Here is a 24,580-nt window from a genome sequence, read left to right as displayed (position 1 = left end):
CTTGAGAAGAGGGCATCAGAGGAGCCCTCTGTCTACTATCATGAGAGAAACCCCGAACACAAATACTAAGAGACTTAACAGAAGACCTGCACAGAGATCAGAAAATAATATTGCAAGGTAAGAGATGAGACCTAAGCAAACAGAGCGGGACCCTCATGGGTGTCAGAACTGTAAAGTGAGTGTTCACCCACTCATCCCAGACTGTGCCATTCCCAACAGTGCATCTGAAGCTCAGCATGCAAATGTGCATAAACGAGCAGGGCGATCAGAATGAGAGTCTGACTTACCTAGGCTATTACATAGTACAGCTTATTATGGAATACCTAAGCCCCTGAGTGTTTGCTTAAGGATAAAGGAATAAAGCAGGGAGCTGGGGAGGAAGTTAGGTCAGAGAAGTGCTTGTTGTGTAAGCATATCCAAAACATCCACAGAAAATGCCGAGGCTGTGACTTGCGTCTGCAACCCCAGAGGAGTTGAGTGGGGGTGACAACCCATCTTGTAGCTCACTGGCCAGTCACTGTAACCAAATCATGGACTCCAGCTTTGTTGTTGTTTGAGATAGGGTCTCTCTGTGTACAGCTCTGGCTATCCTGGAACTTGTTCTGTAGACCAGGCTGGCCTCAAACTCACCTCAAATCCACCTGCCTCTGCCTCCCAAGTGCTGGGATTAAAGGCATGTGCCACCACCACCTGACTACTGAGCTCCAGCTTTAGTGAAAGATCCTACCTCAAAAGTTGGCATGGAGGTGTAGATACGTTTAATCCCAGCACTCAGGAGGTAGAGGCAAATAGATTGCTATAAATTCTGAGGCTTGCCTGGTCCACATAGTGAGTTCCAGGCTAGTTAGGGCTACACAGTGAAACCTTGTGTCAATAATATAAATCAAATAAATACAGGAGAGCAACTTTGGCTAATGTCAACCTCTGGCCTCTACATGCACATGCACACATGTCCTCTGCTCTACATGTCCACACCAATGTACACATACGCACATTCAAAGTAGTAAACCTGGGCTGGGAATGTAGCACAGTTGGTAGAGTGCTTGGCCAGCATCCACAAAGCCCTGAGTTCAACCCCCGGCATGTCATAAAATCAAGCAAAGTACTGTATGCCTATCTGTCTCAGCATTTCCGATGCAGAGGAAGGAGGATCAGAAGCTAAAAGCCATCCTGGGCTATATAGCAAGTTTGAGGCCATTATAGACTACTTACGACCCTGTCTCAAAAAATAACAAAGCCAGGTGGTGGTGGCACACACCTTTAATCCCAGCATTTGGGAGGCAGAGGCAGGAGGATCTCTGTGAGTTCAAGGCCAATCTGATCTACAGAACTAATTCTAGGACAGCCAGGCCTACCACACAGAGAAATCCTGTCTCAAAAAAAAAAAAAAAAAACAAAAAAGGGAGAAAAATCAAGAAACAAAATAATAATCCTAATTATAATTATAATCATAACCATAAATAAACAAACCAGTGAGAACCAGGCATGGTGGCTCATGTCACTATTCCCAGTACCCTGAAAAGAGAGGCAGGGGTATCACCATAAATATGAAGTCAGTCTTATCTACATAGAGAGTTCTAGACCAGCCAAGATTATACATCAAGGTCTTGCCTAAAAGGCAACCATCAAAGGACCCAAAACTATACTTGATATTAATCTCAAAGAAATAAAGCAATCTAGGTCAGGGGAGAAGGCTCAGTAGTTAGGAGCACACACTTTTCCCAGCACCTACACTGGGCAGCTAACTTGAGTTCCAGGAGATCCAACTCCCATTTGATTTCCCTGGGCATGCATGTGCACATATACACCACATGCATAATTAAATAATAATAATAAAACTTAAAAAGCTCTAATCTACATTCATAAAAAGCTTTATTTATAACAACTAAGAGTTAGAAACAAGCTGTCTGGAAGAGGTGGACAGCTAGAAAAACTGTGGTCTGCTCCAGCTGTCAAGTGTAGCTTAGATGGACGCTGACAGCAAAAATGTGCCACGCTGTAAGACTGTCAGTATGGCCAGGCGGTGGTGGCGCACGCCTTTAATACCAGCACTTGGGAGACAGAGGCAGGCGAATCTCTCTGAGTTCGAGGCCGGCCTGGTCTGTGGAACAAGCTGCAGGACAGCTATGGTTACAAAGAACCATAGCTCTTTGTCTCTAAGGAAAAAAAAAAAGACGGTTGGTAGAATATTCCTAGCAGGGTCCTTACATACTCACACATAACAGTGCTAGACAACAGACGAGAGCTGCCCAGGGCTCTCGGAGTAAAAGTGGGGAGCTGGGTGTAGAAGGCCTAGACTGTAGAAGGCCTAGCACGCACAAGTTCACGGGAGGCTGTGACCCTGCAGAGAGCCGTGCAGTTTATCTCGCTGTTTGGAAATCTGTATTACACAGGTAGGCACAGCAGCACTAAAGGAAATCTAGGGAAGGGGTTTCTATGGACCACTTCTTAGTTACTGCATGTGGTCCAACCCACTTCAACATAGAATGAACAAGAGCTGGAGTAGTGGCTCAGCGTTTAAGAGCACTTGCTGCTCTCCCACAAGATCCAGGTTCAGTTCCCAGCACCCATGCAGCAACTCACAAAGATCTTTAACTCCAGTTCCAGGGGATCCAGTACCCTCTTCTGACCTTCTCAGGTACCAGACATGGTCGGCAAAATACCATACACAAAAAAGTAAAAAATTTAAACAGACAAACATGTAATGTCAACAGCTTGGGAGGCTTAGGCAGGAAGTCAAGGTCAGTCTGGGCTATAAAACAAGACTTTACTTCACTTTACTTCAAAGGAGGTGGGGGGATTAACACTGACTACTTCAAAGACCAAACGTTTAGGCCAGACCCTGCAGTGCACACCTTTAGTCCCAGTACTCTGGAGGTGGGTGGATCTCTGTGAGCTCCAGGCCAGCCAAGGCTCCACAATAAGACCTTGTCTCAACAAACAACAAAGACTAGATGATGGGAGGGATGAAGGACTGTGGATTTCTCGTGCCACAGGTGTCTGTGAGACAGAAACATGCCTCAGCCACCACCACAGGGTCTGTGGGACAGAAACACGCCCTAGTCAGCCACCCACCACAGGCGCTGCTGCCTACAGGACCACAGGTCCAGGCTTCCCACACACAGCTCCCTGAAGTTCAACAGTGTTCTGACACAGAGGATGTGGAAAGCCCCTCCCACATACCAAGGACATAAGGCCCTCCAGAGAGCTTGTTTTCACTAGCAATAAGAATCAACAGGGCAGCCTGGGCAGCAGCACTGTGGAAAACAATTTGTCGTTCTAGAACCCAAGCAGACATCACTTAAAGACAGCCCTGGAGGCCAGAAGAATAAGCATCCCAGTTTCAAGGCAGAGAAAGCTGAGAATTCACAAGAGAGAGGCTTAGGTTTCTGGGCTCACCCTGTGGAGTTCAGGCAACTTCACTCACAACCACTGCTGCAGGCCAACAGGTATCTCAAGCCCCAATCAGGCCCTTCATCCACAACCCAAGACACTTGGTGTCTAACATCCCTGCCCTTCCCCCACTTTCTTCTACAGCAAGGCTCCACTCCTGCCTGCCTACCTGTCTCTAGACTCCTGCACAAGTTCTCATGAGCAATAGCTCCTGTGGCTCTCCATTTTCAGCCTCAACCACTTACCAAGCAATGGACAAAACTCTTAGGAACTGAGCTCAGAGCTGGGAGAGTCCTTAATATCAGGGTCCTTGTCCTGAGTCCCTCTGCTGTATCTCTGCAACTCCATCATGGTGACCGTCACCCAGGGGGTCCTCTGATCTAGAAAGGTGAGCTCTCTGCTCTTCCTATCCCATTCATTCAATCACTTATTTACTCCATAAGTGCTTTTTGAGCTCAACCTTTTCCTAGGAGCCTCTTCCTCTGACGTGGATACTTTCTGGATCCAGCATCATTTAAGGGATGAGCACAGAGCTAAAATGTGCTCACCAGATAAGGAACCCCGTGTATCGAAGGTCAGGTGAGCAAAGGCACTATGGCTTCTTCTCTGTGCCCACTATAGCCCATTCATTCTGCATGAGGACAACTGTGCGAGAGACACTTCTGGTCCTAAGGAAGACCCACTGGAGGCACTGAAGCCTCCATCTCACAGACCTAAGAGAAAACCCTCTGAGAAGCTGGCCCTCAGCACCTGCTGAGCCTCTCTCTAAATGACACAGTCCTAGCTGGCAGCATGACCACAATCCATGGTCATGGATACAGAGCCAGGACCAGCGAACTGAGTGTTTCTCACATCCCTGACCACAAAAGACCTCAGACTAATCAGATTTTTGTCGTTGTTGTTTGAGACAGGGTCTCACTTTGCAGCCCAGGCTGGCCTCAAACTCACAGAGATTCACCTACCTCTGCCTCCAGAGTACTGGAATTACAGGCACGCAGCACTGTGTCCAGCTTCCACCCCACCCCCAAGATTTTGAGACAGAGTCCCTTCACTGTAGCCCAGGCTAGCCTATAACTGTGGAACCCTGGCTGACCTCAAATTTACAGCAATCTTCCTATCTGACCCTCCTAAGCAATGGGATTACAGGCTTGAGTCACTACACCCAGCTCAATGTTGATTTAAAAACATTACATTTGGGAGCGATCTGTGTCTAGCCAGAGTACACCAGACTTCAAAGCACTCTGTCCATCTCAGCAACTCAACCGTGGCCACTCAGGTTGCTGTGATGTTCCTACATCCATGTGAGTTTCCGCCAGGCTCCATTGTTTCCCATTGGCTCACAGTCAATTACCAGCCTGAACCTCAGCCTCCCTGTGTGCTGGACATTATCAAGAGTCTCCTCTCTGGCCAAGTGGATCTCTGAGTTCAAGGAAAGGTTGATCAACATAGCCATAGCAAATTCCAGGCCAGCCAGAAGTATGTAATGAGACCCTATCTCAAAAACAAAACAACAACAAAGAACTTGTCTTTAATCCCAGCACTAGGGAGGCAGAGGCAGGTAGATCCCCCATGAGTTCAAGGTCAGCCTGGTCTACAGAGCAAGTTCCAAGAGAGCCAGAGCTGTTACACAAAGAAACCCTGTCTCAGGAAAAAAGAAAAAAAAGAAAAGAGTTTCCTCTCTGGGGACACAGCGTAGCTGGTAGAGCGCTTGTCTGCTATGCGTGAACATGGATGAGTTCAATACCCACCACTGTGCAAACCAAATAGGCGCTGGGCACCTGGCGCACACCTTAATCCCAGCGGTCAGAAAGCAGAGGCAGGTGAATCTCTGAGTTCGAGGCCAGCCTGGCTTACGGAGCAAGTTCTAGGACAGCCAAGGATACACGCAGAAACCCTGTCTCAAAAACAAAAACAAAGCCAGGATAGCACATGCCTAAAGCCTCTTACTTGGAATTAAAGTCAGAGCCTGTGGCCTGGCTGCACTAACAACCACACACGGCCACCTACCCTCAGTAAGCCAGTTACTGAATCTGTCCATCTACCGAGGGCGTGCACGTGCCACGAAGCACACATGAAGCCAGAGGACAGCTTGCAGGAGCTGGTTCTCTCCTTTCTACCACAGAGGTCCTGGGATGGAACTCAGGCCATCAGGCCGGGCAGCAAGCACCTTGATCACACTCAGTAAAGCAACAAAGAACCAAATTAAGAGTAAAAAAAAAAAAAGTTTATTCAATTTTGCTACACTGGGAAGAGGGACAGAGAGACCCAGAGTTCATCCCCTCCTGAGCAAGTCCCCCTTGTGTGGGCCACACAAATACATCTCCTTTAGCTTTTACTACTGCTTGCTTGTTTTAATTGGCTTAGTAAGGAGGAGTGGCTAACCCTACTTTACTGGGACTGTTAGAATCCAGGCTCTGACGTTCTCTTCAGCAATAATCCTAGCACTCCGGAGTAGGAGTGTCAGTGGTTCAAGGCCATCTCTGAATCGCAGCCAATGGGAAGCCAGACTGGATTATTATGGAAGACTGTCTAAAAAAAAAAAAAAAAAAAAAGACTTTTAGCTCTCTTCTCTGATCCTGCTTCATAGGCAACTCACACCTGCTCACGCTCTGGTCTCAGCTGCTCTTCTGGTTCTCATCTGAGGCTCTGTGTTCTTTTTCAATGCTTCTACTCCACCAACACAAGCAGGAGAACCATATGAAACTCAATTTTCCCCTATTTTTTGATCTACAAAAATGAACGTTAGCCAGGTCATGGTGGCGCAGACCTTTAATGCCAGCATTCGGGAGGCAGAGGCAGGCGGATCTCTGTGAGTTTGAGGCCAGCCTGGTCCACAAAGTGAGTTCTAGGACAGCCAGGGCTGTTACACAGTGAAAACCTGTCATGAAAAACAAACAAAATGAATGTTCTTTAGCTCAGTAACGACAGGGCTAATTGTTCCATGGGAAGGACCCATATAATTGCACACATAACACTTTCAGCCAGCTCAGTGCACATGGCTGAGTAGAGCATCTGGGAAGGCCCCTCCCAAATAGCAAAGGAGGCTCTCTCAAACTTCCTTTCTTTTTGCCATCTGGCTCCAGACTAGGTCTGATTAACCCAAAGCAATATGTCAAAGGCTAAAGGTCTCAGCAGACATCTGCATTTAACACTCAGTGAGGACGAGGTGAGGACAAAGGAAGGCAGACAAGAATCTAGTAGCCACAAGTACTACTTCCCAAGCCCTGTCCTGCTTATGTCTCTACCTGGGCTGTGACCTCCTTGTAGATTGGACACTACAGTCTGTCAAGCAGAAAAGCAACAAAGCTAACAGAAGTGAGCTCTGAAGAGCAAATAGAAGACTATTCTGACTCAAACTTTGGTCCCAGAGAGACCATGACACTTGAGGCAGATCAAACCTGCCTGGGGGCCAACTGTCGGCTGTGACACCCGGTTTGAAGCTGTGGACAGAAGAAACACAGTCATAAGGGTTCCAGACTTAGAACAAAGACTGCAGGGTCCTACAATGAACAATGTTCATGCTCCTGAGATTCACCTTATACACAGGGCATGACCAACGGAGACACTCTCCCACAAAAGAAAAAAAATATATAATTAGTTAGCAAACTCCTGGAAACAAAATGGGAGAAAAAAAAAATGGTGGGAGCAAGCAAGACACTGATATGGCCCTAAAGTCACTAAGGAAAAGAAAGAAAAAGCACAGTACGTGGCATGATCAAGTTCAACTATCTCAAGGAAGTCGGTCATGGTGGCACACAGGGGTACTTCAAAGAGGATCAAAGTCAGCCTCAGCAAGTCTGAAGCCAACACAGACTATACAAACTTTGTCTCAAAATAACAAAATAAAACATACTAAGGGCAGGGTGGCACATGCCTTTAATCAGCACTTCAGAGGTAGAGGCAGGAGGATCTCTGTGAGTTCCAGGACAACTAGGGCTATTGTCCTGATAAACCCTGTCTTGAAAAAAACAACAAACAAACAAACAGCCATACAAACGAAATCCCTCAAGACTGCCAAATGTGGTGTAAACCTAGCACTCAAAAGATCCTCACAAGTTCAAAGACATCCTGCTCTGCATACTGAGTTCAAGACCAGCCAGGACTACAGAGTGAGAGCCTATCTCAAACAAACTCACAGGATATCAGAAAGGGGACTGGGATCGAGTGAGAAAGCAACTTCCCTTTGAACAGAGCTGTTTCTCATGGGGTACAGGAGGTAAGAAAACAGATCCACAGACAAAACAATCTCATTTGCACACCTAGGTCTAAAGAGCGATCAATGTTACTTCCATTTTTGCATTATAGGACTTAGAACCTCAAATGAAAGGATGAAATGTAGCTCTATCAACCCAGCAGTAGGAAAGGAAAAAACAGACATTCCCAAATGAAAAACTTTTAGCCGGTTACCTAATCACAAAAGAAAAGAAGTATAATCAAGCCACCTACACTTCAATGCAGGAACAAACAAGACTGGGCACAGTCATACAGTGGAATATTACCAAGCTATAAAAAGGAATGGAATTCTGACACATGTTTCAAAAGTGTAAGACATAAAAGGCCACAGTTTTATGATTCAGCCTATGAGATACTTATACTAGGCAAACCCCTAGAAACAGGGTACAGCACAACCCTCCAGCACTAGAGGAGGGGAATAGGAGATCCTATTTAATGAACAGTTTCTATCTCAAAAAGTTTGGAAACAGAAGCCAGACATAGCAATCTACTCCTGTAACTGTAACCAAAGAAATTTGGGAAACTGAGTGCCAGGTCTGCCTGGGATATACATAGCAAGATCCCACCTCAAAATGAAGATCTGAGTGCTGGCGTGATATAATGGCAGTATGCAGTCCCAACAGGGAGGCAGAGGTCGAAGCATAACAAATTCAAGGCCACCCTTGTTATACAGTTAGAGCCTTCCTCAAACGAAGGAAGGCTGGAGTCGTAGGAAACAGTACTTGCCCCACATGTGAGATGCCCTGAGTTTGTTGCCCAGGGTTCAATCCACAGCATCACCAAAACCAGACCAACCGCCCCCAACACCACCCCACCCACGTGCACGCAGGAACACATTACAACTCCTATAGGCCATCAAAAGGAGAAAAATGGGACTACTTCAAACAATTTTTTCCTGGTTTTTCAAGTCAGGGTTTCTCTGTGTAGCCTTTCCTTGGCTGTCCTGGAACTGGCTCTGTAGACCAGGCTAGACTCAAACTGGCAGAAATCTGCCTGCCTCAGCCTCCCGAAGGCTGGGATTAAAGGTGTGTACCACCAAACCCAGTGACCATAAACTGTATCTTTTAAAAATGTATTTTGGTAATAATAACAATAATGTCAAAATACCATTCAATATATGATAGAAAATGCAAATTTTGTTGAAAGAGCTCTTCAATTGTGTGCGGTCTGGGGCTGATTTTCTACAAAACAGCATAAGTGTCTTGAAGGAAATCATGTGGCTGGCAAATCTGAAACATTTTGGGCTTTTCTAAGCCCAAGCCTGTCGCATTCATCCGGGACTCCCACTGGACCACTGTCGCCCTCATCCCACTTCGAGATCACTGTGGCTTCTGTCTGGAGAGTGCTCCCACCACATCTCAACCACCCAGATCACACCCTGATCTTAAGCATTACCTCGACAGTAGTCTCCCATAGCTACCTTGTAACTCTCTTATCTCACTGTATTTTATTTGACATGTCACTTCTTCTGGATTTATTGCCGTTCCCTTAGAGTTTAGCCCAGTGCCTGACTTACAGGAAGCATCCAGTAAACGATGAATAGTCACTGGATATCAGCACCACGAGTACAACACAGACAGGACACGCACAGGCCTTACTCTGGCGTGTTCAAGGGGCATGCACGAGGAAGTCCCGCGAGAGCCTAGAGGTGGGGAAACAGCCTGTTACTGCCTCGGATAGCTCAGTTTGACCATTACGTGGATGTAGGATAGGTACTGGGGCAGGGCATGGCTGGGACAGAGAACGTGTGGAACCTCAGGCGTGGCAGTATGTTTGGCTCTCTGTGACTGAGACACTTCAGCTGCCTGTAGCAAAGGCACGGCCATGATCAGCTGGCGAAACAGACCCTAGCATACATTCAAGAATCCCTCAGACATAGTTCCAAAATCCCAACACTTGGGAGGCAGAAAGAGATGGATCTCTGTGAGTTCAAGGCCGGTCTGGTTTACAGATCTACACAGTGAATTCCAGGACAGCTAGAGTTATGGAGAGACACCTTGTCTCAAAAACAAATACATACATACATACATAAATAATAAGAGAGTAGGGAAGTGGTGGCGCATGCTTTTAATCCCAGTACTCAGGAGGCGGAGGCAGGCAGACTCTGTGAGTTTGAGGCCAGCCTGGGCTACAAAGTGAGTACCAGGACAGGCTCCAAAGCTACACAGAGAAACCCTGTCTCGAAAAAGATAAATAAAATAAATAAACAAACAAACAAATAAATATCAATCAGAGAGAGAGAATGGACTCCACAAAGTTTTCCTCTTCTCTCCACATGAACACCATGGCATGCAGCCATCCCAAACAATAATGAATATTTGAAAGAATTAGTAATTCCAAAAAAGGAGGGAAAGGACAATAGGGATGAAATCTAACTCAGGTAAAACTTGGAGCAGAGGCAGGCAAGTGGTCCCTCAGAGCTCTAAAGGTTCCATCACCATGACAACATGAAGGCAGCATCAGGGCAGGTTTCACCAAGCCAACAGTCCCTCAAAGAACTCAGCTCCCATGCTGGGCCAGTGGCAGCTCTGGTTTCCTTGAAGTGAATCAGGCGGCCTTCTGGAGAGCTAGGCTGCTTACAGCAAGACAAAGCCTTCAAAGTAAACCTCAATCCTATAAGGGAATTCCTGGGGATCAAAGACACCAAAGAGGGCTAACTGAGGAATGGATGCCCTCGCCTCCAACTGCACCCCCATGTAAGGACCAGGAAGAAAGGAGGGCTTATGGGTTAGCTAGCTTTGCTCTGTCTCCTGAGTCTGGGGCAAGCCAATACACACCTACCTCTCTTCAGCACCCGAAATAATTAATCCTCCTTGCCTCAAGCCTCCAGCACTGGTACAGCCAGGAACCCAAAGAAGCCCAAACGCTTTTCACAGGCTGGTCTACATTCCTCTCCTAACCACAATCCATGAGGCACAGCCTCCAGGCGAGGGCACTTGAAGCCTCAAGGGTGCTTTACAGAACTCCAAAGCTCACATGAAGTATAGCAAAGTCCCTTCGCTGTCCTCAATCAGAATGAAGACTGTCGGCCGACCTACCAGACCAACAGGTTTCAAGAACTACCTTCGCTGTTAGGCTTCACACACACACACAAAAATGACCCCTCCGCTGGCGCCTCACGGGCGCCCCTTCTGCAGGCCCCTCACGACCCATTCCACTGCCCGGCACGGCCAACTCCGGGCCGCAGAGACAGCAGCTCCGGCTCACCCGCCATGCCCCGCCCCGCCGCGCCGCTCCTCGCCTCGCCCCGACCGCTCCTGTGTTCCCAGACAGGCCCGACCCTCACCTACAACCGCCGGCAGTCTCACCTGGAGTCCGGCTAGTCGCTTCCCGGTCCCGGCCCGGCCGACCCTGGGACCCGGCGCTGCTCCAGGCGCCACGGGGGCGGGCCCCGCGCCCATCCTCGCCATGGCAACGCGACACTTCCGGCCCGAGGTGTCCGGAGCGGAAGCCGCGGTGCCGGGTGGGAGTCCTGGGCAGAGCCACTCTATAAGAGCGCCCTCCAGAGGCGGGGCTAGCCCCGGTAGACGGGTTGATACTGTGGAAAGTTTTTTATGCTCTTTCTGTGGCACGAACATCCTGGTGTCTCGAGTGCGGCGGGAAGGGCAATTGTTCAGGTGTTCCGGAAGGCTGATCTCTTTCCTGGTCTTTGAAAGACGGGTTGGAGTCTTTCCTTCAAAGCAGAAGCGTCGTTATTCGAAGGAGCGAGCAGTGTGTCCCAGAGGAGGGGCGGGCAGCAGTTTGGATGTTGGTTGGGCCCTAGGACACTGTGTTTAGGGAGGAGCAGCCAGGGAGCCAGGCTTTAGCCTGGAAGCAAGACAGGACCAGTGGGAAAGGGAGATCTCAGACTTGTACAAGAGAATGATTTTTTTGCTGAATAGGGCTGAGGCCGGCGTTGTTTGCCTGGTAGGACACAGGAACCCTCAGCTACGGAAAACAGAGGGCCGGGAGGTGATAGGATTCCAGGGGAAGGCAGATAAGGGCTGAAAGAAGAGCCTGGGATAAGATCCTAACCCAGCCAGGGGTAGAATAGTCAGGAGAAGAGAAGTCCCACTGTGTTCATCCTTCACGTGTGCCCCCGCTCCCTCAAGTACTCATGACGGTGCCTTTCTTGGCACCAGCAAAGGTCTCGATCCAAAAGGTGGATTCTCAAAGTGTTTAGTGCTGATGTCAGTCTGGGACCATTGGTTTCCGGTATCAACTTCTGCTCTCAGTGCGGTGATTCAGACCCTCATTGCAAACCTCCCAAGGTAGTAGCCAGGAGAACTTGGGTAACATTTAGAACATAAATGGTGACTGAGCCCAAGGGTAGATAAACCAGTTAGATGTCCAGGAAGGAGTAGGGCCCAAATGGGATCCTATACCATACTCCTGGAAAAATAACAAGTCTCTCTCCTCGTGCGTTAAGAGGACAGGCTCTATGCCTTTTGGGCCCAGGAAGTCGTCCCTCAATCCATCTCCTCATCTGTCCGCCCCCACCCCCCATCAAGTCCCGGGTTGTAGACCCCCTACATGGCTTCTTTTGACTACTTTGTCTTGAACTCTAGGGAATTCCCCATGTCCCTCAGGGTAATTTGGCTGGGGAAAGTCACTTCCCATCTGTTAAATGGGAGCTAGGGACCTGACCCCAAGCAGATAAGGTATGGGGGTAAACTTTTGTCAAGGGCTTTTCCTTCAGGTCATAGGGGATGCCCAGGCACCGAAAGGCAACCTGGGAGTGGAGACTGATCTCAGGAGCCCACCAAAAGTCCCTACGGGAATCTTTTCTGCCCTTCCCTCCAAGATTAACTGAAACCTGCTAATTGTGGCAGCCCTTCACATGTTCCCCTCCCCCACAGCCTCTTCCTCCTCACTCCTCCCCCTTCCATCAGAATGATAAAGAAAGGGATTGGCCTGCCTGTCCCAGCATGGCCTCAGGCTGGGACCCCACCTCTACTTACAGGCAGTCTGCCCTGAGCCCCCTGTTAGGTCAGACCCCCACACAGGGCCGCTTTCCTTGCGTGATGTCTTGCAACACCTCTCATCAGAGGCCTCCAAAGGCAGAGTCTCCCCCCAAGAGGAGGAAGAAGAGATACCTGCGACATGACAAGCCCCCCTACACCTACTTGGCCATGATCGCTCTGGTAATTCAGGCAGCACCTTTCCGCAGGCTGAAGCTGGCCCAGGTGAGAGGATCCCTCATGCTGGTGGGTCATACCTATCCCAGGCTCGCTCGGCCTCTACCTAGTCCACTCATCCTTGCCAGTGACTCAGGGACTCTGTTCAAGACCCTTCTTCCACAACCCCCACCCACTCTGCTGCCCTCAGGCCCAGAGGTCTGTCTCCCTGAGAAGAGGTGCCCTGCTGCCGGCTGTCGGGGGGGGAAGGAGAGGGCACTACTACCCCTGGCTCACCACGCCAAACACTGCCTGGTTTCAGATCATCCGTCAGGTCCAGGCAATGTTCCCCTTCTTCAGGGATGACTACGAAGGCTGGAAGGACTCCATCCGCCACAACCTTTCCTCTAACCGGTGCTTCCGGAAGGTAGGGTGGTCTATGATCAAACTCTGGGAGCGGGTGTGGACACGGAAACCCTGAACCTCTGGGTGGGATAGCCACACCCAAGCCAATCACTTTCTAGGTGCCCAAGGACCCTGCAAAGCCCCAGGCCAAGGGCAACTTCTGGGCGGTGGATGTGAGCCTGATCCCAGCAGAGGCGCTGCGCCTTCAGAACACTGCCTTGTGCCGGCGATGGCAGACCCGGGGCACACACAGAGCTTTCGTCAAGGACCTGAGCCCCTACGTGCTCCATGGCCGGCCTTACCGGCCGCCCAGTCCCCCACCACCATCTAGGGACGGTTTCAGCATCCAGTCCCTGCTAGCGGAAACGGGGAAAGGATCAACATGGCCCCAGCAGCCTGCGCTAGCTGGACAGAGCAGTTCAGCTCAGGCAGGTACCAGATCCAAAGGGGAAGAAGAGATGTGTACTGCACCCCGTAACTCCACTGAGAAGCCTCTGTGGCCCCTCTGCTCCCTTCCTGGGCCCACAAGAATAGAGGGGGAGACGTCCCAAGGGGAAGTCATCAGGCCTTCTCTTTCCCCAGAGCAAGGCACCTGGCCAGTCCACTTACTTCAGGGTTCCCAAGATCCCATGGGAATGTCCAGCAGGGGGTGCAGAGCTTCCCTGTGGGGACAGCTACCCACTTCTTACTTGCCCATCTACACTCCCAATGTAGTAGTGCCCTTGGCCACACTACCTCCCACCTCTTGTCCCCAGTGCCCATCTTCAACCAGTCCAGCCTACTGGAGTGTAGGTACTGAGTCCCAAGGATCCCCAGACCTGCTCTGTGATCTAGATTCCCTCTTCCAGGGAGTACCACCCAACAAGAGCATCTATGATGTGTGGGCCAGCCACCCTTGGGACCTGGCTGCTCCTGCCCCCGGCTGGCTGCTCTCCTGGTACAACCTGTAATAGTTCAAGGCAGGCAGGGGCTGCTTCTCCCTTCTACCCCTGGGTACCATTTTGATGGAGACCAGACCTGGGAGCATGTCCACAGCAATAGCTTTAAAACACCAGGCATGGCCTTGCTGAAAACCCACAACTTTAATTGGCTACTCCAGAAAGGGTTTTGCCTCTGCTAGACCCGGCAGGTCTGGCCAATCACTCTCCCACACACAGGGACGGGATCTGGAGAAGCAGTCAGCCTAGAGTGGTGCATCTTCTCTCTATCCCACTCTGTCATGCCATCCATCTAGCCATCTAGCCATCCCTCTGTCACCGCGCCTTCTTGGCTCCAGGCTGGGGGAGGGCGAGCCAAAAGTGGGTCTATTCTGAAGTCTTCCCCCCACCCCTCAACTGCCTGGATAGGAGGTAGCACCTTTTGGGAAAAGGGTTAGAAAATGAAATCTGGACCCCACATGATTTGGGGTGGTGGAAGTAGGGGAGAGATTAACAGTAAAGGAATTTACAAGGCTTTAATTCCAAGTCTGATAATTGGGGGCAGGGTGGTGAGTTGGGAAACCACTTGGTCTGGGGTCTGGTTCCTGCAGCTCCGGATCCCCTGCTGCGGACTGTGATAAGGGCAAATGGTGATAAGGTGAGAGCTGAGGGCCTGCGGCCCAGTTGGGGGTGGAAGGGTGGAGGCAATCCTTTCTCCAAGCGCGACATTCCCTGACCAGATCAAGAAGGCAAAGGGGAAACTGTAGGACTCTGGGGGCCAGCTAGGGCCTGAGTTGGAAAAAAAAAAAAACAAACAACTAAAAAGGTTGATTATAGGAACTTCACTGCTGCCTCTGCCAGCAGAGGTATGTTCCCATCCCAAGACCAGTCAGTCCTAAGGGCATTGACCCAGACCTACGGAGGCAGGTCCCCTGGAGGCTCTAGAGTCAAGCCAGAACAGCAGTTGGGGCCGGGACTTGGAGGGCTGCCAGGAGATGGTGTAGGGGTGCAGGAAGTCCCAGTGAGCGGGGTGTCAGTACTGAGAGAAGAAGGGGTTCCAGAGCGTGGGGCCCTACGGCGCCGGGCTGGTCCCAGTTCCACTTGACCCACTCGCTCGGCGAACTTGAGCGAGCAGATCGTCTCCCCGAGATCTTCGGTCCTCGTTGAGATCTGCAAGACAGGGACACTCAAACATAGCTCTAGTGGGCAGTGCCTCAGGCTTGAGCCAACCCAGGGACCCACCTGCAGCAGCAGCACTGCGGTGGTGCCGGCGCCAAGCGCTGGCTGTAGCAGGCGTGTAAGCTGCGAGTCTCGGAAAGGTATGTGCGGCCGCCGAGCTCGGAGCGCGGCCATCACTCCTCCTAGCGCCAGCAAAGAGCGGTTGATTGCCTGGGCCTCCCGCAGGCGCCGGGCGCCATTGGGATCTCTCGGCAGCGGGCTGGCCACCCCCGCTTTCCACACACGCTCGGATCCTGCCAGGTCCACCAGGTGCAGTGTGCCTGCAGGTTCAAATGAAACCGATGTGGATGGAGACCTCTAGTTAACTGGAAACCCAGCAGGACTTAAATTAAGCACAATCTGTGGTACCTGTGCTACCCTGGGCGCGAGGTGGAGACGCTGAGCGCAAAGTCAACGTAACTAGGGCGTGGGAGCGTGAGCTGTGCTGGTTCATGACAGTAGCTGCCGTAGCTCGGTTGCTCCTCCCCAGACTCAGCATCTGGAGATATATGTGTGTATCAGGTGTGTGTGTGGGGGGGGGGGGGTGTCTCTGCCCCAGGTGGAAGCAGACAGGGGCCCTGAAGAAAGCAGCCTTACCTGGTGCAGGGTTTCCAGGTTAGGGACGTCCCAGTGCGTGAGGCCAGCCACTTGAATTCCCCCCTGCCCTGCAGGTCCCTGCCTCACAACCAGGCGCTCTGGAGGCCCTGTAGCTAGGAGGTCCCTGGTAAGAAAGGGTGGGTTTGGTCTCTGGGCTCTAAATGTGGCTGCAGAACCCTGGGGCAAGGAGAAAGCCGCCCACGCATCCCTGACCTGACTGCCTCGTTGTAGATCTCCACCATGCTGAGGGTCACATGGTGGTGCCCTCCAGTCCCCATCTCCCGGAACAGCAACTGCAGTGCCCTAGGAGCTATGCCAGGGTCCTCAGGTGGGCCCTGAGGACAGTGTGCAGTTGCCACATTGGACTCTTATACAAACCCCCGAGGCTTCCCACCTCCCACCCCCAAGTGTGAACTCCAACCCACCTCCATACTGTAGGTTTTCCCAGTCCCAGTCTGACCATAAGTGAAGATGCAGACACTGTACCCCTGGAGGCAAGACAGCACTGCTGGCTCTAGCTGCCTGAAGACCTAGGGACAAAAAAACGGGCGGGAGAAGTGTCCTTAGCTCTTCCCTGTTTCCCTAGTCAAGACCTGAAAGGGCAGTGGGTGCAGTTTACAAGATGTGGGCAAAGTGTAACTCCCCTGATAAGTGGCTCCCCTTCCTTCCTACAGCAGGTGCACCAGGAATTAGTGGGGTAGGGACACAACAAAGCTGACACTCTGGGAGAGGATGTAGAGTCCTAGAGACCAGTTAGGAGGTCCTGGGGGCAATGGTCAAGGGCTTAGATGCCAGGGCTGGGCTTTCAGGTTAAAACCTGAGGCAACTAGAAACCAAGTACTAATCATCTTTTCTACGCTTTTCCAGGTCATTCCTCTATAGCAGCTAATGGGAATGTGTACTGGAGAACCTGAGTAATACTTAACAAGAAAAGAATAAACCTAAACAGGGAAGGGTGGCGCACACCTTTAATCCCAACCCTCAAGAAGCAGAGGCAGGCAGATCTCTGTGCTCAAGGCCAGCCTGTCTACATAACTAGTTCCAAGCCCGCCAGAGATACACAGTGAGACCCTATCTAAAAAAACACAACAACAACCAAAACGCAGCCTGAGCTACAGATCTACAGAGTGAGTTCCAGGACAGCTAGAGCAACACAGAGAAACCCTGTCTCAAAAAATCAAAGATAAAAAAAAAGTCAAGAGGGCCTCTGTGAGTATAGAGGGTAGTCACCTGGGCAAGAGACAGAGAGACATGGGGCCATGGGGCTAAAACATAGTGCTGGACAGAACTGTTGTAGACACAGTTAACAGCCTTGAGTACCTACTTGGCCATCTTTCATATTAGAAGGTCCCTAGAGATTGAGCAGCTGTCGTTTCCATTTCTCTCTCTCTCTCTCTCTTTCTCTCTCTGTCTCTCTTTCTTTCTTCCTTTCTTTTTTCGAGACAGGGCTTCTCTGTGTAGCTGTCCTGGAACTCACTCTGTATACCAGACTGATTTTGAACTCACAGAGACCCGCTGGCCTGTGCTTCCCAGGTGTTGGGATTAAAGGTGTGCGCCACCACCGCCTGGTGTGGCTGTCATTTCTGATTGATGTTTTGATGGATGATCATATAAACGCAGTCTAGAATTGCCAGAGTGAGGATGAAAAGTTCAGAACTGGGTGGTACAAAAATGAGGGACACTGGTGAGGACTTCCTGAGAGATACCTTTGGTACAGTCTGGTAGACGAGGACCCAGTCCAGGCTGCCCAGAGTACAATAAAAGTAGGGAGCTGTGTATGGCTGCAGTTTCGGGTGGGAGATGAGGCCAGGAGATGAGAAGTCAGTCAGTGGTGGGTCTATCCCAGCCAGCCACTACATAACACCGTTTCTGAGACCAGCGAGCAGTCTGGGTCTTCATTGCCAGCTCTGTCCCTTACCTAATCCCTTCTCAGCTCTGAGCCTCCACCTCAGTCCCAGAGACTCCAGCAGCACAGTTTCTGTGCAAATGGAGACCATGTGTGAAGCAAGTTGGGGTAGACTGCTTTTCCACTGATGTCGGGCCAGAAAAGAGGGAAGAGTAGGATTGACTGGAGCAGGTAGTGGGGGAGAGCACTGGGGCTGGCAGCTGCCCTGCTAGCTCATCACCTATGCTCCCACCTAACCTGCCTTAGGGCCACAAAGCAACAAGTTCTGCCTTCACTGATGGGTAGAGCCTGGATCATAAGAAGAAGCACACGGTGTGTCAGTGAAGCCACGTCTTCACCACTGTGGTACCCATCCACGCCTGCAGCCCTTTCTACACAAACAGTAACTCACCTTGGACAGGCTTATCTTCCTCAGCGCTCAGCTGGGAAGCCACTCCTGCCTTCAAGGGTTTTCAGCGGCTCCCTTCCCTGACTGACAGAACCCAGCCTCCCACCTTTTAGGTACTCAGGCAGTCATGGAAGAGGGAACGGGCCTCTTTTGGACCCAGGGGACTCTGAGGAAGGGTCAGAACAGATGTAAAGGTGGCTGTTACCTCCTCCTGGCTGGCATCTGGAGGAAAGACCCAGTCCAGACGAAAGCGGTGCTGGCGCCCTCGGTAGCAGGTGGTGATGGTCCCCCCTTGTCCAGGCTCCACGCTCACCAGGCTAGAAGGTATTCCTTCGGCTGGTCTCAGCCGACATAGCACACGGATATTCCCTGCATTGGGGACCACACCAGCAGATTGGCTCCTTAGCCCTGAAACGTGGAGAGCTCCTCTTCTTCCATCCTGTAGTCGTCGCTGCTCCACTCCCAAAGCCAATCTTACCCTTGAGTTCCAAAAGCCGCCCTGAGCATCCAGTTGGTGGTCCCTGTTGCCCCTCTGGGAGCTGAGTCCTAGCCCCTCCAGCTGACAGAGCCCCAAGGGCCCAGGATACCTGTGAAGAAAACAAAGACAGGTGCCCAGGCAAGGACAAGTGAAGTGGGGTGTTGAGAGCAATATGACCAGCTGTGGTGCCATACAACTTTCAGTGGGTATGGACCACTGTGGGCATCATTCAGTGAATCTGAGATAGACTCTAGGAACATAGACAAAAATATTCATTCATTCTCTCATCTATCCTTCCAGGTTTCTCAGCAACTGCCAGTTTTCACAGCCTAGACATGAGGACACAGCCAGGCAGCAGTTGCACACAGCATTAACCCCCCACACTCGAGAGGCAGAGGCAGCCAGATCTCTGAGTGCAAGGCCAGCCTGGGCTACAGAGTGAATTTCAGGACAGTCAAGGAGACATAGAAACCCTATCTTGCAACCATTACTCCCTACCCTGCTGTGGGAGAATTGTCTGTATTCTGTCAGTTGTGTATTTTAATAAAACGCTGATTGGCCAGGCAGGAAGTATAGGCAGGTCAACCAGACAGGAAGTAGAGGCGGGACGAAGAGACTGGGAGTATTCTGGAAAGCAGGAAGCTCCCTCCGCAGTTCTGCCCAGACCACCAGAGAGGAAAGATGTAAGGTGCCCCGCTGGAAAAGGTACTGAGCCATGTGGCTAACATAGATAAGGATAATGGGGTAACATAAGTCATAAGAACTAATAAGTAGCCTGACCTAATGGGCCAATCAGCTTTATAACTTATAGAGATCTCTGTGTGATTGATTTTCTTTGAGACTTGCCGGCTATGGGGTACCGGGCAGGACAGAAACCCCAACAAGCTGGCCCTCATGCTACATATGGCGCCCCCCCCCCAAAAAAAAAAAGAGATGAATGAGGACACTTTGAGCCACTCAGAAATTATTCTGATCCAAGTACCTACAGCTGACCCACTAGTACAGACAGCTCCTGAGGGACAAAAAGGGGGAAATAATAACAGAGGCTCCCCTAGGAAGAACAGTGAACAGGCTCCTCATAGAGAAGGTACTAGGAGAGGAAAGTTCCTGACCTGGCCCTGGGCCTCACTCAGAGAGCCCTGACAACTCTGGGTAAAGGTGCTGACCAGTCCTCGGAGGTCCCCACAGCCCTGACGAAGGCTGGCCATCCGTGCCCGAAGTCCTAGAGGAGGAAGGCCATTGAGAGGAAAAGAATAGATTCCAAAGCATTCCCAAAACCATTTTCTCCTAGCCCTTACCTGCCAGCTGTCCATGAACTTGCTGCAGTTCCTGTCTGCAGTTCTGTTCTGTCTCCTGCTGGAGCTGCTGGAGGGCCCCTCGCAGGCCCTGCAGCTGCATCTCCTGGACTCCCAACTGTCCCTCCCAACCCCACTTCCGTCACTGAGGAAACAGGCACCAGGCCCTGCCCGAGACGTCACCTCCCAGTAACACAGCCCTCCTTATCCCTAGGTCCCCTAGCTCACCTGGACTCGGAGGGCTTCTGTGGTGTCTTGGGCTTCTTGAAGCTGTCCCTGCAGCTCCAACAGAGCCCCTGCCTCCTCCTATAGGAGAGTGGGAGCCAGATGGAAGCTCTGGAAAGGGTATCTTATAGCTCCATTTCACAGACAAAAAGGCCAGATCAAGAGTGGCAAGAAGGATGAAAGCCATGGTAACTGATTCCACGCAGGGCTCCCTGTCCCAGTCTCTCTGTTCTCCTAAGATTACTCAAAGAGACCAAGAATGGGGTGGGAGGTGTCTTCTATGAGCACCAGCCTCACTGATGCAGCTACCCTACAAAGACTGCCCCGGAGTTTCTCCGTGGTTAGAGATGGCCCCCTACTAAAGCACACACAAAGTCCTGAGGAGGTTTAAGTACTGCCACTGGATACCAGGCATACAGGAGCTTGGACTGCAGACACCACACAGCCAAACAGCAGAGTACCTGTGGAGCTCTAGAGAGGGGGCCAGGGCCCCAGTGCAGCAGGAGCTCCCGAGTAAGGCTCAAACTCTGTTTCAAGGCTTCATTCTCCAGTGTGAGATGCTGAACTCTTTTCTCTGAATCTGTCGCCCCCTGACAGAGAGGGATGCCATCAGGATGCACCTGGCATTCCCGTGACTTTCCAGTCTGTCTCCTGAGCCCACCCCAATAGCCTCACCACTCCCAGGCGCAGCCTGCTCAGCTCTTCTTCCTGCTGCTCCAGCTGCTGTCTCAGCTCTTCCAGCTGTGGAGGAGTCAGGGACAGGACGCCATTCCTTTTTGGGTCACCCACCCAGTCCCCGCTGCTCCTGATTCTCTTACCTGTCCAAGAATAAGCTGTTCCAGCCGCTGCCAAGCTCTCTGTTCCTCCTCCAGCTGGGGAGGCTGTGGTTCCTGGGTTTCATCCCCGGGTACCTCATCCAGGATGGGAGTGGGCTGAGAGGAACTTTCTTCTTGTGACAGGGACCCTAAGGAGCCACAGTGAGGCCAGTTACACGTACAGAAATGTCTGACCTAGAGAGCAGAGCCGATTCTGATAGACCCAGCTCCCTCCACAAGCAGTGGTACCCTTTACAAACCATCTAGAGTGGGGGACCGCACTGGGCAGGCTGATTGTGTCCCCTGGAGCAGGGCCTGCCTCCCTCTGGGGCTCCGTGTCCATGCCAGAAGGGCCAAGAGCTGACTTGTCACTGTCAACAGCGGGGGGACCTCACCAGGCTGTACAGGAAGTAAGAATCAGAGCAGAGGAGTTGGGGATGTGAGAAGCACAGAGGCTGGGGAAAGGCTGGAGCCCGAATGCTCACCTTGCCCGGGTCAGGAGGCGTCCCGCAGCTCTCTTCTGCCCCCAACTGGAGGGAAAGGAACTCAGCAAGACGCATAAGTGCCTCTTCCAGAGACACCTCAGGTGCTCCACCCTCGGCTCCTTTCTGGGCATCCTCAGATTTGGAGCAGCCTTCAAGGCCAAGTAGTGGAAGGAAGAGGCATTCCATAACACTAGTTGGAGGCTATTCTTTTCTCCCTCAGTACCCCAACTTCAGGGCTCCCTCAATACCCTTCCCCAGCAGCTCCTCAGCATGCACCTACCCGCCAGGCTGTTCAGCTCGGTCCAGAGCTCTGATGCGAACTGATCGGGGCGGCGACGACCCCTAGGTTTACCACTGCTCTTCTGGGAAGAGAGTATGGGGCGTCAGTGAGGGTGCTGGCAGCATGTGGGGCTTTCCCTTCTGATATGGGCCAAGGGGGTTGGGCTGAGGTTTATGACCCCAACACCTAGACAGAAAAAAAAAACTGGTCTAGGAACAGCCCTATTTCCCATTGCAGGCACCTAAGGACATAAGCTGCACAGCTCGGCCATGACCAGATCTCAGGGTGATGGTGGTAACCAACCGCGATGCAGGCCCACTCCGCTCACCTGGGTGGGGTCGCTGGGGTCCGAGGCCGCCGCGGCCCCGCCATCCCTGCGAAAAAGACTGTAGAAGATGTAGATGAGCAGAGAGTAAAAGGCATACATGGGGGCGCGGGGCGGCAGAGAGCACCGCTTCGCGCCGCCCCGCGTCCCCGCACCAGGACTCCGCACCCGCCCGCCGCAGTGCCCATGCGCATGCTCGCGGTGGCCGCCCCCACGGACGATCTTCCGCAGGCGGAGGGCGCACACTGACGGGCGACCGCGGGGAACTGCAAAACCTCTCCTTAAGGCCCTGTCAAGCGTTTTTCAATCCCTATTTCGCAAAATAGTGGGCGCACAGAGGTCTAACGGCTGTCTAGCCTCTTTTGGGAATCCTGGCCCGCACTGCGTGGAGACACCCACCAAGGTACGCGCGCACGCTTGCAACAGCTTTCAGTGCACAGGTGTACAACCTCTCCTCCCCCGGTAGCCCAGCTCAGATCCCACCCCTCTCCCGGAGCCCGACCCAGTCCCGCCCAGACCTCCCCCTCGAGCATCACCTCGCCCCGCCCACAGCCTAGCAACCCTCCTTCGAAGCCTCGCCCCGCCCCGCCTCGCGGCTCCGCCTAGACCCCTCGAAGCGCCACCTCTCTCCTCTCAGTCCGAACCTACTCTTCGGAAGCCCCGCCTACATCCCCCCCCCCCCCCCCCCGGATCCTGAACCCTTCACCAACCCGGTGCACGAGCAAACCTGTCCTGAAACCGATGCGCACACCTTAACTCCCCGCACTCGGGAAACAGAGGCAGGCGGATCTCTGTGAGTCGGAGGCCAGCCTGGTCTCTACAGCAAATTCCAGGACAGCCAGGGCTACACAGAGAGACCCTGTGTAGAACACAAACCTGTAGTGAACATCTTCTGGTAGTGACCTCCACCCTCCCAGCCCCACCCCTCCAGAGCCTCCCTTGGCCTTCCGCAGGCCCCCGCCCCGCCGCTCTAGCCGGAGCTCCTCTCGTTGGTGGAGGTAAGCGGGCTGCTCGGGTCAGCGCCGCGGGAGGGCGGGCTAGGAGGCGGGGCTGACTGTTTTGGGCAGGTTCGGGCCATCGGCTCGGTGTCGCCAGGTGCTGCCCGTTGTCTCGGGCTGGCCTGTGCTGCCGCTCCTTCCCTGCCCGGACGTGGAAGACTGTTTCTCTCCTAGCGCTAAGGACTCGGCCCTGGCCACAGCACGGGACTGCGCATCTTACGGTTCCGAGTTCCTCGCTTGGGCACCAGGATTCCACTCCCATTCCCCTTCCCCAGTAAATTAGTCTTTCTTCCCCGCAGGTGAGTCCAGTGACCTCAGAGCTCCAAGAAGTTTGGGGCTGAATCTATCCTAATGTCTACTCATAGGTCTCTGGAGCTTGAGATTCCTGAAGACCTGCACTAAGGACTCCAAGTCGCCAGCCTCTGTGCTTTCTTCTCTCCAAATCTGAAGTCTCCTTTCCGATCTCCTCAAACTCACTGCTGTTCAAGGTGCCATGGTCTCCAAATCCAGGAGCGAGTGGAGTACCGTCCTGTCTCACCTGGTGCTGGCAGCGGTGTCTCTGCACGCAGCGGTGAGCTCTGTACAGGTGAATAGTCTTACTTTCCCAAACTATGTAGAAAGATCCCTGCACTAAAAGAGGGTGGTGGGAGGCATATATGAGCCTCGGTCTCCTTGACAGCCTCAAACTCTCCTTTTTAGAAGGGTGGCTCCTGGCTCCTTAACATGTCTGTCTTCCCCGTGTTAACAGTCCAGTCGAGGAGCTGCTGCTGGCTTCCTGCTGCAGACCTTCGCTGCCATCACGATGTTGGCCCCGGGGCTGAGCACACATGAAGACTGTCTCGCTGGAGCTTGGGTTGCCACAGTCATCGGTCTGCCCCTCCTGGCCTTCGATTTTCACTGGGTGAATGGGGACCGCTCCTCTGCCAATCTGCTTCTGGGAGGAGGCATGGTGTTGGCAGTGGCTGGTGACCACCTTGGACCTGAAGGGTGCTCTGTGGCTGGGCAGGCGGTCCTGCTGGTGGTGGCAGTGACCATCCTTATCGTAGCTGTTTTCACCGCCAACACTTACGGGATGTGGGGGGGTGCCATGCTGGGTGTGGCAGGTCTCTTGAGCCGTCTGGAAGTGGACAGGCTACTGTTGCTGCCAAAAGAGGATGTCTGTCGTTGGGCCCTGGCTGCAGGCAGTTGGGCCTATTGCCGGGCCCTGCACACACAGCGTCTGCAGTGGGAGTGACCATGGGGCTGACAGCAAGGCAGGGCTTCTCTTCCAGGTATGGCTTCCCCTCCTGCTGGTCTACATCTAGAGCCTCTCCCTTAGGGGCAGGCTTGCTTCCCTCTTGAAGGGAGCCTGCTGTACACTCACTAATCAGGGGCAGAGCTTGGGTGCTAGCCCTTCTCTGGTCATGCATGTGTGGAAGCTTGCCTAAACCAGAATGCAACAAGTCTTCAGCACACTTGGGGCCTGATTCTGGGAGGAACGCAGTTGTGAGTCAGAGGCTAGATTTCCAATAAACCTTAGGAATGTA

General features: G+C 52.2%; 4 protein-coding genes across 19 annotated transcripts in view; 2 read left to right on the top strand and 2 right to left on the bottom strand.

The window, feature by feature from the left end:
- Ppp1r16a (protein phosphatase 1 regulatory subunit 16A) overlaps positions 1-11,053 on the bottom strand; it is a 21,608-nt gene extending 10,555 nt beyond the window's left edge. Inside the window, exons 1-3 of one of the 7 annotated variants that reach the window (XM_085679161.1) lie at positions 10,935-11,053; positions 9,143-9,268; positions 5,776-5,922 (exon numbers count right to left, since the gene is read on the bottom strand). The gene's annotated coding sequence lies outside the window, so the exon portion shown is untranslated. Of the gene's footprint in view, positions 1-5,775; positions 5,923-9,142; positions 9,269-10,407; positions 10,612-10,912 lie in introns of those variants that run through there. The other 6 variants (XM_085679162.1, XM_048454601.2, XM_085679163.2 and 3 more) reach the window with 6 other exon arrangements.
- Foxh1 (forkhead box H1) lies at positions 10,097-14,584 on the top strand. 3 transcript variants are annotated; one of them, XM_087898908.1, is made up of 4 exons: positions 10,097-10,322; positions 12,654-12,791; positions 13,045-13,149; positions 13,247-14,584. In XM_087898908.1, exons 2-4 carry the CDS (start codon positions 12,738-12,740, stop codon positions 14,075-14,077), a joined length of 990 nt encoding a protein of 329 aa, XP_087755034.1. In that variant the 5' UTR covers positions 10,097-10,322; positions 12,654-12,737; the 3' UTR covers positions 14,078-14,584. The 3 variants fall into 3 exon arrangements, with proteins under 3 accessions (XP_087755034.1, XP_087755035.1, XP_048310574.3); XM_087898909.1 differs by lacking the exon at positions 10,097-10,322 and adding an exon at positions 11,072-11,876; XM_048454617.3 differs by lacking the exon at positions 10,097-10,322 and having other exon boundaries at positions 11,072-12,791.
- Kifc2 (kinesin family member C2) lies at positions 14,562-22,950 on the bottom strand. Of its 5 annotated transcripts, none has more exons than XM_087898896.1 (19): positions 22,933-22,950; positions 22,060-22,117; positions 21,732-21,813; positions 21,452-21,600; positions 21,227-21,365; positions 20,970-21,115; positions 20,827-20,892; positions 20,613-20,741; positions 20,155-20,232; positions 19,930-20,044; positions 19,744-19,853; positions 18,632-18,740; positions 18,359-18,522; positions 16,285-16,389; positions 16,073-16,194; positions 15,860-15,983; positions 15,632-15,761; positions 15,287-15,543; positions 14,562-15,214 (listed from the first exon to the last, which is right to left on the bottom strand). In XM_087898896.1, the coding sequence occupies exons 4-19, from the start codon at positions 21,524-21,526 to the stop codon at positions 14,960-14,962; spliced, it is 2,124 nt and encodes a 707-aa protein (XP_087755022.1). In that variant the 5' UTR covers positions 21,527-21,600; positions 21,732-21,813; positions 22,060-22,117; positions 22,933-22,950; the 3' UTR covers positions 14,562-14,959. The 5 variants fall into 5 exon arrangements, with proteins under 5 accessions (XP_087755022.1, XP_087755020.1, XP_087755021.1 ...); XM_087898894.1 differs by having other exon boundaries at positions 22,808-22,943; XM_087898895.1 differs by lacking the exon at positions 22,933-22,950 and adding an exon at positions 22,456-22,533.
- Tmem276 (transmembrane protein 276) lies at positions 22,286-24,580 on the top strand. Of its 4 annotated transcripts, none has more exons than XM_087898912.1 (3): positions 22,286-22,459; positions 23,420-23,640; positions 23,803-24,580. In XM_087898912.1, exons 2-3 carry the CDS (start codon positions 23,548-23,550, stop codon positions 24,286-24,288), a joined length of 579 nt encoding a protein of 192 aa, XP_087755038.1. In that variant the 5' UTR covers positions 22,286-22,459; positions 23,420-23,547; the 3' UTR covers positions 24,289-24,580. The 4 variants fall into 4 exon arrangements, with proteins under 4 accessions (XP_087755038.1, XP_048310578.2, XP_048310579.2 ...); XM_048454621.3 differs by lacking the exon at positions 22,286-22,459 and adding an exon at positions 22,919-23,054; XM_048454622.3 differs by lacking the exon at positions 22,286-22,459 and adding an exon at positions 23,101-23,328.

The sequence above is a fragment of the Myodes glareolus genome, chromosome 19 (genome assembly GCF_982192425.1).
Source record: "Myodes glareolus chromosome 19, mMyoGla1.1, whole genome shotgun sequence".
Classification (NCBI taxonomy): domain Eukaryota; kingdom Metazoa; phylum Chordata; class Mammalia; order Rodentia; family Cricetidae; genus Myodes; species Myodes glareolus.
This window is presented reverse-complemented; position numbering and strand designations above follow the sequence as displayed.